Consider the following 16,992-nt stretch of genomic DNA (forward strand, 5'->3'; position numbering starts at 1 on the left):
GACAGACAGACAGACAGAGAGACACAGATTTCTCAAGTAGAGGCTAGGATTGCATCGGAAGCGGTGATGCGAGCGAAGAACATATTGGAACTCGATTTGGATCGTAAGAATCGATTCCGTTGAATGCCGCAGGAAATATCAACGTCGAGACACGCGGCTGGCGCGTTCGAAAGGCTGCTCGTTAATTCGCGGCGCGCGCCTACACGTGCTGCAGCTCGTTAAGACGATGCAACGACCGCGTAACGTATGCTCGTTAATTCGCGACAGAAGGAGCACGTTTCTCACGAGGAAGATACGGCTGCCAGACGATGCTCGCGAACTCAACCGATTGCAGCAGAGAAGTGCCAGCTTAACGCAGAGTCGGACTTGAGACTTGTCGATTATCCGTGTGGTAAATGCTCTAAGATTTATCGACTGCTTTTTGCAATCGGTTTCGTTTGAAAAACAAAACGAGGAACATTGCATATGAATGAAACGAGAAACATGAGTCGAGCATTTAATTTACGAGGTGTTAGGTAACTTGGTTTTGCATATTGGAAATTATCATAGTTAGGATATTAAAAGATTACTACAGTTGCCTGAAATAGTAATAAATCGTTTTCATTAGAAAGACCAAGAATTTGATTTGAATAATCTTAAAGTAAAAATCTACATATTTCACTGCATGACGTACAAGTAGACAATAACAACGACACGGTCGACAGATCGAATCGATGATGTTGAAGATATAAGATTATCCTCAGTTTACGATACGGGCAGTGTATCTGCTATTTTTGAGAAGTTGGAATTTCCAACATTGCAGGTTATAAAATTTACAACTCGGATCACGTCGACAGCTTAATTAGCATCCTATGCGCTCGAAGGGTCCGCTCAATAGCAAACGACGCGTTATAAACTTCGACAAAAATTCGTTGATTAATCGAGAATTACTATAAATACATTTTCGCTTATCGATCTTTCGCGTTTAAAACGATTAGAATCTCGCTGCGCCAAGGATTGTCGTTTAATTAATTAAGTCATGTCGCCGATATTTTCGATTAATTCAAACAAGTATTCCGATCTTGCGGAATAAATAGCTGCCATTCGTCCCTACAAATTCTTGACTTTCTTTACATTTTCATCGCATTTGTCTCTCTCCCTTTCTCTCTCTCTCTCTCTCTCTGCTTTTTTCTCTTTTCTTGTTCAGGGATGCCAATTAATTGATTCCATCCATGGGATGCCAAACAGCAGACAGCAAACAATTCCACAACAGATACGATGTAGCTCCCATTTCTTGAACGATTTAATAGCAAACAATAGCTTTCAGACAAATATCGTTCGCGCAACGTCGTTTTAAGGGAACGTGTTTATTTATACCATACCAAAGAGTCGATAGAATGACACGATATCAGAGATCTCATAGTATAAATACAAATTCGACCATTGGCAGAACCGTTTTTCAAGCAAACGTTTCCATTTTTAATAAAAGTACGCGAGCGAGCAAGTAAATAGTAAAATGACTTTGACCATATCGCAGTATTCCGAACAAATGATTCAAAGTTAGATAAAAATCGATGATTTATGCGATTTTATTTCTGATTTTCGTATCGTTTATTATTACTTGCGACATTGGTAGAGCAGGCAGACAGGATCTCCCTTGCTTCCTCCCTTGCTTTTGTTCCGGTTTACTGCAGTTACGCCTACGAAACTGTCGTGGGCCGAGAAGACGTGGGTTTGCACGCGCATTGTTCGATATCCTCGATTTATCAAGAGACAACAGAGGAAAGCGACGATTGTGTCGATACCACCGACCTTGATTTTGCAGGAAGCAATTTTATAAGTCTCCTTTATATATCTCTATTCGTAGATAAAATCTCTGTTCTTGCATCAAAATTGAGACATTTCTCATTTGATTGAGACGTTGAATACTAATCGTAATGATAATCCGATTTTCCATATTGAATATTAATCGCAGTGAGACTGAGAGATCTAGAAGAAGCAAAGTTGATCGGTTTGGCTTTTAAGAGGTTTAATTGTTATTCGCGCATACGAGACTGAGAAGCTGCGCAACACTTGGCATCTTCGTGACCGAGTAACTGCTATGAATACTGCCCTTAATCTACTTTAGCATTACTCCTTTTTTGCATACCGTTGCTTTCTCTCTCTCTCTCTCTTTCTCTCTACTACTACTACTATTACTACTACTACTACTACTACTACTACTACTACTACTACTACTACTACTACTACTACTATTACTTCTTCTTCTTCTTCTTCTCTTTATTCGCTACTATACATAAGGTAGCCATTTTCAAGAGACATCAGCAGGCCCTCGTGCCTCTCTCGAGGCAGTCCTCTCAACCTTGAAGCAACAGGGTCATCCAGAGCCCTCTCAAGTTTTCCGCTTTTTTTCCCGCTTTTCTATCGTTTCTCGATTTAATCCGCGTATCAATTCGTCAATGTCGGAGAAAAGCGTGGGAAACCGATCTGCTCGTTGTCAACGAATTTTCAGTTTTCTATTTCGTCGATTAACGATTCACTCTTTTTTAAACAATTTAAACAACGATTAATTTGGAGACGAGCGTAATAAATATTTTTAGTTGTTTGTATTATATTATTTATTCTCGTATTATATTTTATTTATGGGATTTTCACGAGTAGATTTGTTATGATATTACGCGTCACGTTTGATTAATCTGTGGACGAGCGTGTGCAAACTGTGCCGACTAGAATACTGGCAATTATTAAACGTCCTGATTATCTTCGCGTGTAAATATTAGCGAAAACGTTACATGCAAATCGGCAATCTAAAAGGGAAATAATGATAGTAACGCTAAAATTACAGACGATTAACGTATAAAACTTGTATCAAAGGAACTAGAAATCACCGATCAAAAGTTTGTAAATCAGTAGGTATTTCATGAAACAATTTTCTTATCGTAGAATAATTTCTAGTCAAAAATCTAGTCAAAATTTAGCGAAATCGTTATCGATGTTTGTGACGTTAATTTTGAATCGACAATAGAATCGCAAATTCTAAATTTAGCACAGCTACAATTGGAAAACTAATTACAAATTTTTCACTGGTTGCGAAATAATCGTTTCAATTGCTCTGGTAGTTCTAGCGTTAAATATCATAATCCTCGTGTCCCGATTAAACATGTGTCTAAATGAGCTGCTCGTTTAATGTAACACGACCGCGTAAAACCGTTTACACACGTACATACATATTATGACCTTAAAAGAAGAAGTATATATGTATGTATCGCGTTTGAGTTGAAATTAGCGTGGGCTTGGATTTAAAAAGAGCCAACGAATAAACCGATTCCTCGATCGATAGCGTATGTACCCTCTTTCCTCATAGGTTAAATAATATAGGTTAGTTCGCAATGGGAGCTGGCAATTAATCATAGCGATCGACTAGCTGCAGAATTGCGTTTATTTGTGTATAACTGTATAGTAACAGCAATCTAACGATATCACAAGCTATACGGGTTATAATCGCTGTCTGTAGATCGTGTATACGTAACATATACATATCTCACACATTTATATATGTATATAAATATCGCTTGTAGTTGAAATATTCATTTTGACCTGCGAGAGCCCTTACTGGTAATTTAGTGCGACGAGACTATTGATATATCTGGTAGTGCGGCAGATTTGTCATAGAAACTATATTTTGTCGCTTCTCTCTCTCTTTCTACATATATATATATACACGCACATATACATAAACTAGAGCGATTGTCCTTTTTATTTTTCGATTTCATTAATTCTCAGTGTCATATATCGAGTAGTGTTTTCTTAGTATCTATATATCTATATATCGATGTAATTACTATATTGTTACTATTACTCGTCGTTAGATTTTTATCATTCATCTCTGTTTTTTCTAACACCGCTCTCCACCAGAAAGAAAAGAAAAGAAAAAAAAGAAAAAAAAGAAATGTTTCTTGTCTTATATAAATTTTGTAATTGTCATGTCACCGATATAATCATAGACCACCATATGTCGTTGAGATCGCTAAGATCGAGCAACTTTTCCCAATCCCTTTGGTTAGTAGGCATATTATAATATTAGTGTTGTACGAGCAGTCGAACGATCTTGCTGTGTCCACAAACGGTTCGAGAGATCGCGTAATAGTCAGAAACGAGTTTAAATGACGAAATACCCTTCTCTCGACCGAGTTTGTTCTCTTCCTAACCGTTTTGTCCAATCGTGTCTTCAGCCTCCCTTTGATATCTCTTTCCTTCCACAGTACCCATTTTTTGTTTTTCTTTTTTCTCGAGTCTCTATTTACACTATCTTTCGCAACGAAAACAAGCATCGACGATTTTCGCAGGCTTTCCACGATTCTTCTCGGGGAAGAGGATCAGAGGAAAGAGGGGAAAATGAGTTAAAGAGACAGACAAAGGCGCAGAGCAGCAACGGGCCGGGCTACACACGAGACCGAGCACGAGCCTTTTCACCCGAGAACCCCTGTTCCGTCTCTCTTTTTTTCAAGGATGCAAGTACGAATCCTGGTCGCCGGTCCTGGTGAACCGACGTTGGACCACCAGGTGCGAACACGAACGACGGACCAACGGTGACCGGGACCCGGTGCTGTATTGTCTCTCGTGAGTCCCTACTTACCGAAAACTCTCTGATCAATGATCAGGTAAAGAGAGAAAGGCAAACGGAAAGGACTACGGACCGTCGATAGCAGTATTACACCGTGTTGTTACTTGTTACACTTCCCTGTAGCGATGGGATCTCAAAACACCTCGAATCGCATCGCATCTGCATATGCGAAGTTTGTAGAAACGTTGTAGAAACGTTGAACGTTGAACACGTATCGAAACATACGATTTCTTGAAAATCTCGATAAGTCTTGGAATTCTTGGACGTCTCGAATATGTTGGAATATCTTGATAGTTTGGAGAATTTCGGTAGTTTTTGCATTAGCTCGGTAAGTATTCAATGTTTTTCTGGTGTCTTCAATCGATACTTTTGTCCAAATAGTGCATCAACATAAGGTGTTGACGAAGGTTTGGAACGTTCAACTTGTCATAAACACGTTTATTTATGTTATTCGTCTTTATAATTTGCGCTACTCTAAAGCTACACTTAAGACCTTGAAGACTGAAGAAGATCGAGACTTCCAAGACGAAGAGTTGTAAATATTTGAATCATGTTCGAAATTCTTCGAATATTCGTAGTCTTATAAAACGCCCATCGCTACTTCCTGCCGGCTTTGCCTTCTCGATTCGTTCGTTGCTTTGCCGTGCAGCAATTTTAGATTCTTGGTTAGAAAAACCGCGCATTTTCTCGATATGCGAACTTTTACTCAGCAAAAACAGCGTACTACGTATGTACAATAATATGAACGATACGGGACGATCGATTCTCTCGTGTACTCCCTTTTTCCTTTCTCTCTCTCTCTCTCTCTCTCTCTCTCTCTCTCTCTCTCTCTGTCTCTGTCTCTCACCCTTCTGTGCCTTTCTTTTCTCTCTCTTTCTCTCCTCTTTTGCTCTCCTCCTTTGCAATTCTTGCTCTCCGTTGCTCGCACAATTCACCAGCAAGCTATCTCGCTTTCTTTCTTTCTCCATTATCGCGCACCCAAGTAGAATAATCGTTAAGCAAAGCAACCAGAAGCGTACGTTGAAATACAAGACGAGGAAAAGGTGATACCTCGTCCTGGACCGACCTAGATCGCTAGACACCGTTAGACGTATCCAACATCGAGACCAGCTGATAACTCGGGTCAACGCATCGTCTCTGTTCACCTTTCATTCTGCGATAGATAGTGAACTTCTCTACCGCTTATTCGTGCTACAGTCGACAGCTATTATCTGATTGTATCCGTAATAAACGAACGCGATCAATCACGATCGTTTAAGCTTCATTTTGTTTCTTTTATGGTAGACGTCCGTTCTATATAATACAACTAAATCAATCTTTGTCGTTTTAGTTGGCACGCTGTTCGGCCGCGATTAGTAGATATAAAATCGTCGAAAACGAGAGAGCGTACAAGTGGGGCGCACAGCAAGAAGCTCGATCAGTTATCGTGACGCGAGTAGAGGAAGCAGAAGAAGGTCGATCAAGACGAGTATTAATCGGTTGATCGACCAGTTTTGGTAAACTGCTAGAACCGGTTATTTATCGGTAAATCTATTAGATGTTAGTCAATGTTAGAGATGATTGGCGCCACTCTAATTTTTCTCAATTATGGCCAGGGGTGTATGGTTACGGACAGAAAAGATTCAGATAAATCTGTTTCGATGAAACTCGTTACGGAACTAAATTGCACACGCCAACTTTACACACTCGAGTTAAGAATACTAATTGTTGTCCGTTTGTTTCTTCTTTGCTTTCTTTCTTAAAGATATACGTATATTTTTAAGACGATCGTTAATTTTATATCTTTTCGAAGCTAATTTAAAAGTTACGGTGACGATTGCTGGCCGAGGCTGCGCTGAGAGTTTCCTCTCGGAGGGAACGAAAGATTTCAGGTGAATTTGAAAAGTCGGAAAAACACAGGGATTGGACGATCGTGAGTGAATATTGGGTAGGGAGATCGTCGCGATAGCGCGTCGTGTTCCATGGTCGAGAGAAGTGCTGGTTGAAGATGAATGATTGAGCAGAATTTCTGTACACGTCACGCCGCATCGTGTCGGAAATGAGTCCTTTTCGATCTTACGAAAGATGCCGAACGAAATCCTGCATGCGAAGTAGCCTCGATGCGACATAGACGATTCTTTGTACGATAAGTGAGTTCCGTGATTAACGAAGTTTCTCGAACGTATGGAAGAGGAGTCTGTTATAAACGGTACGTATGTATGTTACGACTCGTGTAACGCATAATGGCGCAAATGCAATTCTCTTGTCGAGGGCAGCGTCTAATCAGACAGTTCCACGATACATTCCGTTTATGGACGATGAGAGAATCAATTATCTGGATTAGTAATTACTTATCTGAAAATTGATAGAAATTGCTTTTAATATTTTTGCTGTATCGAAAACTGACCATTGCATGAATCGTGTTCTTTTTATACTCTGAGAATTTGGTTTTATAATCCTCTTTGTAAAAGAGATCATCGTTAAAAGTTTGTAATTGATTTATAATGGTAACTTTAGCAAAAAATTCGAAATGATATGCTTGAAGAAGAAGATAAAAAAAGACAGGATTAATAAATTAGTGGCCGTGTTCGCGATCTTGGAATAGATCATCATAGAGAAATATATTCGATGGCAATATTTAAATACGCAAATCGAAGCATCGTTATTTCTTACGTCGCGTAGAGGATGAGTACGTAGTTCCGTTTTGAACGAGCTGTGGTAGAAACGAGAACTACGTTTCAAACGCTTGCTTACTCGGTAAATCGAAATAGGAGAGACGTCGGTAATGCAATATGTTTTGAGCATTGTAGAAATCGCCTTTACCGACTACCAATAACGTTTCTACCATTTTTCTATTCTACCTTTCGCTACGATATAGCGGCCTGCAAGGTATGTACGTCAGAATCGATCACTGTTATTCATTCTAATTCTTGATCCTCTTTTTTACGTGAATATTTTTGTATACGTAAATAGATTATCTCTTGTTCTACATTCTTCTTTCCTTTTTTTTTTTATCTTCCCACATGTTCAATATTTGACAATTCTTTTTGTACGTACTCTGATGATATATATCTATTTGAATCTATAATTGCAAGGACATCATCCGAAGCGAATGTTCTCCCTTCCAGAGGTAAATAAGTTTTTAATATCGCATTCCCGTTTGAAACACTTCGTTATCATTTTTCTCCAGCGTCGTTTCTGTAATTTCATTCTACGTAACATAGGCTAATTGATATTTACGAATTCCAGTATGATCAGTTTCCGCGATCACGAATTTTTACGTCCCGGTGAGCTTATTTCGATCGATTATGGAGGAAAAAGAATTGGTATAGCAGTTTTCGCGATATGATATCGTGGTAAGGTGATTAATTAAATACAAACAGGACCACGCCCGCCTCAAACAAACGAGAAAATGCGATAGCCCGATTGCACGAAACGGCGACCCTCTAGACTACGCGTTCTTTAACAACGAGTCACACGTTCTGCGTCCTTTTCCTGCGATACTTTATTGCTACCGGAATGCTCTACTCCGATCGTGACGAAAGCTTTTTCATAATTGGACTGGCTGGGTGCGGATTAATAACCATCAAGTAACAATCCAATTTTACACACAACCTTACATAAATCCACCGGGTAACACGCAGGTTACGTAAAAGATGAGAAAAAGGAAGGAACGATACGTTCTTGAAACGGATATAGATCTATCTTGAATTTTAACGTTTCAAGAAAATCTCTACCAAAGAAAAAAAAGACATTAAAATTATGGAAAGAAACAGACCTCGTTATAACGTATGAAGATGGAGGATTAATTGCATCGACGAATGACGGGAGACATGTGAAAGAAAGAATGATCGGAGGAAGCATGATTTCCAGCTTTTCTTTCCTTCCTCGCGATAGTTGGAGCACGTTGGAAGCACGCGGAATTTCCAGCACGACGAACGGAAACTCGCGCTCGGTGTAGAGCTGCTCGTTAGTACGCGAAACCGATGGAGTTGATGGGCTGTTCGGGTAACAAGGCTGGCCTAGATCGAGGAACCAGCCAGCGATGCCGCGAAGCAGCTTCGACTCGCCTTTCAAACACGCAAACGACTTTCCTCCCGTTTCAACTCGTCCGCGATATCGTTACCGATATACGTAGACGTTTGACAAGATTCGAAAAGGAACCTGCGATTGAACTGATCAACAGGGACAAACGACTAGGAGACCATTAGGAAGACTAAAAAGAAAAGGGCAGGATTAGGTGGAAGAGAAAATTGTTGAAATCGTGAGGACAGAAATCGCGTTTGATGGGGGTGTTTAACGGTGAGACGATCAAACGATCGTTGGGATCTGGGTTGAAGGAAAGAGTAGATGTTCTCTGATTGCTCGTTTCGCTTTATCCATCCCCGTGACCTCAAGGCGAGGTTGCCACGATCGTTCTTCTAATATCTCCAGGAAGAGAACGATTTTCTCGCGCTTCGCTATTTCACTTGTTTCCAAAATGCCAGGATTCTCGATTCTTAATTCTTTGCGGACGAATTCTCCTTTTTTTTAACGATAGCGCAGAGTATGATAAGCTAAAAATTAACGCAAACTGTAATTTTAAAAGTACGATAAGCGTGCGCTCTCATTTTTAATGGAATACTATCGCGCAGAGTTGAAAAGAAGCGGAGTAGGACGAATGCAAATTCATTTCTTATCCTAATGGATTGAACTCGCCTCAATCTCACACGCAATTTTCATTGTAGAGTATTATTGGTCGAAGCGGACTCACATCTACTAATTGCGTCCATTTCAAGCGTACAATGTGGATTCTTATCCATCAATGAAATATTCAAATATGCCTAAATATAAAATATCCAAACTAAAGTAGCTGTTATTGTATTAAACGAGTGGAGCGAAATCAGATTCCATTTTCTTGCTTATGTTCATGAGCGTTGTAGGCTGCTCTGATCAGTTACTTCCATGCCATCTCGCTATTCTTTTCTTCAGCTCTTTTTCCACATAGTTCGTATGCAAAACCCGATAGATTTCGGCGCTCGCAGAAAAATTCTAATCTGGCAGTCTCCAGCTAGTTAGTCTCGAAAAGGTTAAGCAGTAACTAATTCGACGCTAAAACCAAACAGAACGAACAGAAAATATCCCTTCTGAAGCAGATGTATTGCGTTGTTTTTCCGCTTCGAAGTTGCGCGGACGCGTCCTTATATACGGAAGCGCCTGTGCGATGCAGAAGGAGCCCCGTTGATGGCAGTGCTTGTGGTTTAGGAGGTTTGACGTAGGAGGGTACGATGTTTTCCATAGGCCGTCTGTCGAGGGCACCCCCTGCGGATTAAATGGAACCTAACCCTCCACGTATTGATCCAATAACATGGGTGCTGGATACACAAACCGAGGGAGAAAACTCTGGGAGGAATATCGCGAGTGCCAGTTGGCGGAAGACTGTGGAAGAAAAAAAAGAAAAAAGAAAACAATAGTACCGTTCGATCGACCGAATTAGGCAAGTAATGCTCGTCGCAACACTCCTACGACTTTCTCGCGTTTATAGTTGATCGTAAAAGTTATCAATATGTTTTATCTGAAATTAGGAAACAGCGAGGAGGGAGATCTAACAGAATTCTATCGGAGAAGGAAAATTTGAAATAGACTTAATCACAGCCGAGGGCCGGTTAGTTATCAGTACTGTTACGTGTTACTCTTATTTTTGATATATCGCGTTTAGTTTATCTTATCCTGGGGATACGTTGCCGCTTCGTTTCTAAAAGGTACCTGTTATTCTAGTCCACAACGATAATCCAATAGATAGTCCAATAATAAAAGTAAAGTAAGATCGTAAAACGAAAAACTACACTTTAAGAACTGAGTGTAAAATACTCGGGTGGGCGAATACTTTTCGATCAATCGCAATTATCTCTATCCGTGCAATCACAAATACAAAGTGTAGAGGGATGGATCTTTATCTATCCGGGCATCTGCGATTTATAATGCATAGAGTGTGACTATAATCGTGTACGGTCGTCTAGTCTTACACCTGACCCGATAGATCACGTACACAAGCACGTTCAGGCGAATGTACATGTGCGTGTGCACGTATTTACATACGCAACACGCGTACGAAAGAAGAGCGGCGAGGGTTAGGCCCTAATCGACGTATCCCCCTTGAGAAGCTCTCGCTACGAAGACTTTAAAGCCAAGTTATTTCCATCCGGTTTCATCGTGCCACCGACGACACCCGCTGACGACGTGTTTCGTGTTAATTGCGTACCTTAATTAAAATTAATATCGTCCAAATTAAAATTAATTGAGCCGCTCTCTCGGTCGTCCTTTAAAAGAAGGAAAAAGAAAGAAGGAGAAGGGAGGTAGCGGTAAATTGAAACGAACCGAGTGTAGGGGTTGTTTCGTGACGCGTAACATTTAATCCTTTCGATCACGGCACAGTGCAATTATTTTAATGGACGTTTATGCGTGTAACTTGCAAATGAGTCACCCTCTTGTTGTCGCTGGCCGATCGTTCCGACCAACTTTTCTTCTTCCTTATATCCGATCCTTGGTAAACGCTCTTTCGAGGATAATATTTCGTAGAATCGAACCGGGGAAACTATCGTCGAACGTTTGACCGTTATTGGCGCGAAAGAGACGTTAAATAAGTCAGAGAAATTGTTCTGGGTCAGGAAATCGAAGCATCGAGGTAGATTCGTGATTGAAACAACTTTGTTTCGATTTATTGAACATTCACCCCCGTTACTATTATTCGTACATACTCTAGTACATTCGTGAATTTTTCAAAAACCGATTATAACCTTGAGACTAGTTTCTGCGTGGCAAGATCGTTCTTGCCGGCGATAGTTGTAAAAAATATAATACAATCTACGTGTGCAGTTCTATGATACGCAAAAGGCAGTGATACTTAACATATAGAGTTACGGTAACGTGTTTACATCGCTTAACTGCATATAGGTCATTTGCAACGCGCAATACATGCAAATTGCGCGTTTTATGTTGCCACGGGATTCTGTTCGCTCGCCTTTCTCCTATGGAATTTTGTTTCTCGAAACGCGTCACGAACTATCGTAAAGCTTAAGAGAACACGCGTATACTTCGATTCTAACAAAATCGATCAAAATGTTGCCTCGCGCCGGTACGTGTAAACACACATAAAGAGCGAGAAAGAGAGAGAGAGAGAGAGAGAGAGAGAGAGAGAGAGAGAGAAATATGTGCGGACGAGCGCGTGCGCACGTGTGTAAATAGATACGTGTATCCATGTACATAATATCAAGCGGAATATACAACGAGTATCTAGAGCGAAGACGAAACAGTTTTTCGGCTAAAGCTATACTCTGTCTCCGTCATTTATATACATACATATATATATATATATAAATATACATGTACATATATGTATACGTATACATATACGCGTAAAAATATCAAATATATAATACATAGATCTCTAAGACGGATTGTATCTAGTCTATAACAATGTCTACACAACAACGACATCTGCGCGTAACGGTGCGTACTCTAGGCTCTACACATCTATGGGGGTTTCTCTTGTCTAAGGTGTCTCTCACGGGGATGAACATGGCGGAGCGTATTCGGTTTTTCCAATGTTCTTCTTGCTGCTCCCGCTGATTGTCATAAACTTGTATGTGTATGTCGACGCTTCTATATCTCGATGGTAGGTTTCTCGTACGATTCTTGAAAAAGATATCAGAACATACACAATGTTCGAACAACCGGCAAAACACAGACGCGTTCTTCGACGACGACAACGACGACGACGATGACAACGACGATAGCTGCCGTAACGAACGGGGATAACCTGCAGCTTTCGTTTCCCCTTTTCTGTGCCCGCTCCCTCTACCACGTTTTCCTCACGATCAAACGTGTCGCCGCCTAGCGGCTGTGCCCTCTACCAACCGACAGGAAGGTTAAATGACAGCCCACCCCATTCATCCGGCATACTACCACACCATCACCGTCACCACCAGCACTAGTAACCACCATAGATTCTACCATCTCCACGTGCATCTACGAGACCAGAGCACGACCACCAATACTGTCACCACCACCATCACCACCAACACCACAACCACCACCGCATCACCACCACCACTACCACCACCGCCACCTCCATCACCGGTGAAATCCAACTCCGACCCAACGACTACCTTCGCAAGCCTCCTCCTCTCTCGAATCGCAAACGTGCCGCGCCCGTTAATTCAACGGCTAATCAATTCTTACCGCGATTTCTGCATGCCCTAACCTACGCTCGGCCTCTTTTCCATCTTCCACAGCCCCTTTTCTTGTCTCTCTCCTTTCTTTGCCGGAATCTTGGAACGTCCGAGAAGATTCGTTCTTTCGAATCGATTAAATTTTGCAGAATCGAACAGGATTACGTTGAAATTACGACAGCGCGGTGGTTGCAAGGGGTAGCCGAAGTGCAGAGTTACTAATAGGATGCGATGTAGGGAACTCCGTAACATCCAGCCGGTAGAGTAAAACGAGACGGTGAATGATGTAACGAGCGTCGCGTGCCATCGATAATTACAGAGACGCGTATTCCTGTCTAGGTGGAAGATTCCCGCCCTTTTCTCCCTTTAACAACTACTCCCCCTATCGTATTTTTGTACTTAAACGACATTGTCGATGTACCGTGTGTGCACATACAGTGACTACCAGCGAAACTCTGAAACGACGAAATCGATTCGATTCGATCCAGCCGGACCAGAAATTTCCAGCGAACGTTTACGTTTCGTGATCGCGGCCTGAGACTCGTCAACGAAAAACAACGAGTCTCGTGAATAGCTTCGAAGATCTGTCGATTCGATGAGTTCACCAGATTGTGCCATAGCTGGTTGTTTACAACGTCTGATGAATCCTTGGTGATGAAAGTGGGTGAATCGCTGACGAAATCGTATTGCGCGTGATGACGAGAAAAGCAATAGGAATTACCTGAGTTTAGGCAAAAGACTAGGGTCGAACGTGAGTTACGAGCATATCCGTGTACGTCATTCGGACACCGATTGGACGTCGCCGCTAGTAGAAACTCTGATCGAAACTGGGGAAACCAAGCAACCTAGAGGGGAGTCGATTAGAGGAAGAGAGGGAGGGGCGAGTGGAGGGAAAGAGAAGGCGTACGATCGACCTAAACCCGACGTTAACCTTTTCATCGACCCCGTTCGAGTTCTTCACTGCCCCGTCGTGGCGCCGCTTTAATTCGGTACACTGCGTCGAGGATGGAAACAAGCCTGATTCATTATTCAATAAACGACCGCAGATATTTCGGGGTTGAAACCACGGAAGATACTATGTGTGGACTACTCCACCCCGGAACTAGGCCAAGTGGACGAGCTCGTCAACTGTTCGATCGCGATAATGCGTCGACTATTCTGTTACGAGAACGGATGCGTGTAACCACTTTGTTACGTATCTGCGAGAATGGAAAGCATTGCCTTTATTTGTCGACGTGTGGCGTGGTCGAAACGAATCCATCGGTTCGATTCGATTGTTCGAAGAAATATACTTTTCACGAAATCCCTTAGATTCCGAGAACCACCCTTACGGGGATAGGAAAATGGAATCCATCGAAGAAAATAAGTCGGCGCCACGGATGATCGCTGGTTCGCGAGGAAAACACACCTGAAACGTTCCAACATCGCCATCTTGCCAATTCAGACATCACGATACGATTCCATTCAGAATCCATTCCACGGTCCACCGATGCCAGTGATTTTAACGTTTTGGGAAATGGACAGTTCTGACGACTTTCTAGTTTGTGGAAGGGGAACGAACGATTATATCGAATAGAAGCTTCGTCTGCCTTTTTTTTCTTTCTTTTTTTTTTTTTTTTTTTTTTTTTTTATCGAACTTAAACGAAGGATTCCTTTTTCGTTCGTTTTCGCTTCTTCCCATGAACCGAGAAGAAAGTCGTTCGATCAACCATCGTAGCCGCACCTTCCGGAAGCTGCCTTATCGACCGGAAACGCCGTGATATCCACGCTGGCAAGAATTAAGAGACACCTTGGCAGAGCCTTCGTTACGGTCACCTGTCGAGGGACGCGGAGTTACTCTAATCTTTCACGAAGATGACGCTCGAGATTCGAAAGACGAAAGTTCACGAAATTTACGGAGCTTCTTCCGCCTCTTCTTCTTGCTTCGTGTTCCCTGTCCTCTGATACCTGTAAATATCCCATGAACTCTATTGTTCTTATTTGTTCCGCTTCTCCACCTTTGCAAATCTATCACGAAACACAAAGAGACCGCCAACACTTTTGTCAGAGTTCCATCCACTTTGGAATCCAGAGAACACTGGAACGAATGAGACTGCGTTTGACGATGGCCACGAGACGAGGACAATGTCCCATCACACCAGTAACTCTTTAAAGGCGTACTGCTGTGACAAGACAATATCCCCGGCGAGTGGTTGAGCGGTTCGAGTCCTTTCGGCCGGCGAGATCCCTTCGACATCCTCGAGGTCCACGATTCGATCGGGATTTGGCGCGGTTCGCTGTTCGCGATGCAACCCGCGAGTGTTCGAGCGTCTTCGATATATTTCGTACGCCAGATCGATAGCGAAGGAATGATCCGCGCGAAGATCGTCGATCGTTCTCGCGATATATGACGACGATGATAGAGGCAGGAACGGAAGATGCCGAAGCGAGGGTGGCGATTGGTGGTGTTATGCTTTGGTGTCGTTTCGCCGATGGCGGCGTCGATTCGACTCTTGCGAAGGCGGTATCGCTCGGTCGAGCGTCCCGACGGCACTGCGTCGCTCGCTGGCGACGGCGCCTCCGCACCCTGTCCCTCCCCCACCCGAGGGAGCTTCTCCTCCAGCTTCGTAGCCCCACCAACAGCGGTAAAGCACCCTCTCCTTGCCGGTTCGAGCCCCTTGGCGGGCCACCGAGGGTGGAAGGGTGAAAGGGTGGCTGGTGCGCGTCTGTCTAACCGCGCATATTCCGCGTGCGACCGAGTACAGGCTCGAGGGAGACTCGGAGAGAACAAGAGGGAGAAAGAGAGAGAAGTGCGCGGCCAGCCCGAACAAGGGCGGTAGAGAATGGGAGGAAAGTAACCCTCGATGTTGCCGAGGGCCATCAGGGGGACGACGACTACGCGCAGCCATAGCCTGCTGCTTACCGATACTGGAAATACTGAAACCGTTCTCGCGTATCCAGCAGCTTGATTCTCTCCGTCTCCCCTGGCCCGTTATCCTCGCTTCCTGTTACACCTCGCGTTTCGGCCTGTCGCAAAACGATCGGGGTCATGACTGGAACGCGCCAACACCGCGCCTCAACCACCAGTTGTGCCACTACGTCGACTAGAAATGTTTAATCGTTGAGGAATTCCCTCGTGTCTATTGTAAACGCGTTAAGATAGATGAAGAAGAGGTCACTAGTAACGATCGATTTTCCAATCTTTGAATACTTGCGTGGAATCGGACACGTAGCCGAAAGAATCGCAAATATATGGAGAAATGGAACGACGAAACTTGGTAAAGTTTGCGACAGTTTCTTGTATCGGAATCGAAGGGAGGAGCGTCTTCGAAGGTTCCCTCGGTCGCGAACAATAAAGTTGAATGACAGCGGAGATAGTTGCACGTGGAGACTCGAGCTTCACCGGGATACGTAATGTAAATCACATTGTATGCAAAGAATGGGCCGAAATAATTACACGGTGTTATAATAGAACGATATATCGTTCGAATCTCACGTAACGCAGGGTTTCAACCAGTTACGTTCCTGTCTGCCTGTTGGATCTAAATTTAGGCGTCTTTCTTAGGCCAACGAGTTCGATCGGTTGGATGGCTGGTAGTCTGATTTCGTGATTCACCTTCCTTCCCGCCCTCTTCCGCCAATTGTGAAGACTATGCTCGAAAGAAGCTCGAAGGAATCTAACGTATCGAAAAAAAAGCGAATCGATGAAAGAACAGATCTTGAGAAATTTCAGTAGAGTAGAAGAAAGGAATCGTCTAGTTGGGTGAAGGACGCGGATTCGGACGCGATGAGAATGAAATGACCGGAAGAAGGCGCGGAAGAAAAAGCCGGCTAATGCGGAATGGCACGTGAGAGAGACGAGTTTACGCGAAAATTAGGCGGCGAACGAGAAAAAGCAGCGTCGCATCTCTCGATAGACGTACCGCAGGGGTGGAATATTGCGAAAGGGAGAGAGAAGTACGAAGGGGCGTATTGATCCACCAGCTGCGCGTTCTCTCACCCTCCACCCCCGCTCTCTATCCATCCTAGCGTCCCCCACTGGCCGACTCCCTCGCCCCGAATGGCTCGCCCCGTTTCACTTTGCTCTTTCCCTTCCCTCTTTCTCTCGTTTCGCTCTTTCTCTTTCTACCCTGTTTGTCCACAGCGACGGGAACGATCCGCTCACGACCACCATCGACCGACAAACCTTTCGTTCGAATACTCCTCGCAGCTTCCTTCCAG

General features: G+C 43.1%; 2 protein-coding genes across 19 annotated transcripts in view; one reads left to right on the forward strand and one right to left on the reverse strand.

Moving 5' to 3' along the window:
- LOC126925024 (RNA-binding protein Musashi homolog 2) overlaps positions 1-16,992 on the forward strand; it is a 126,268-nt gene that overhangs the window by 96,728 nt on the left and 12,548 nt on the right. For 2 of the 15 annotated variants that reach the window (XM_050740147.1, XM_050740148.1), the window contains one exon: positions 4,326-4,599. The exons of 11 other annotated variants lie outside the window; for them this stretch is intronic. Coding sequence is in view for 1 of the 4 variants with exons in the window: in XM_050740146.1 (XP_050596103.1) it covers positions 16,024-16,049 (26 nt within the window). In the remaining 3 variants the exon portion in view is untranslated. Of the gene's footprint in view, positions 1-4,325; positions 4,600-15,151; positions 16,050-16,992 lie in introns of those variants that run through there. 2 more of the 15 variants (XM_050740149.1, XM_050740146.1) reach the window with 2 other exon arrangements.
- LOC126925033 (uncharacterized) overlaps positions 1-16,992 on the reverse strand; it is a 52,012-nt gene that overhangs the window by 7,145 nt on the left and 27,875 nt on the right. Inside the window, exon 1 of one of the 4 annotated variants that reach the window (XR_007713783.1) lies at positions 13,514-14,894. The exons of 1 other annotated variant lie outside the window; for it this stretch is intronic. The gene's annotated coding sequence lies outside the window, so the exon portion shown is untranslated. Of the gene's footprint in view, positions 1-12,078; positions 14,895-16,992 lie in introns of those variants that run through there. 2 more of the 4 variants (XR_007713782.1, XR_007713781.1) reach the window with 2 other exon arrangements.

The sequence above is a fragment of the Bombus affinis genome, chromosome 15 (assembly GCF_024516045.1).
Source record: "Bombus affinis isolate iyBomAffi1 chromosome 15, iyBomAffi1.2, whole genome shotgun sequence".
NCBI lineage: Eukaryota > Metazoa > Arthropoda > Insecta > Hymenoptera > Apidae > Bombus > Bombus affinis.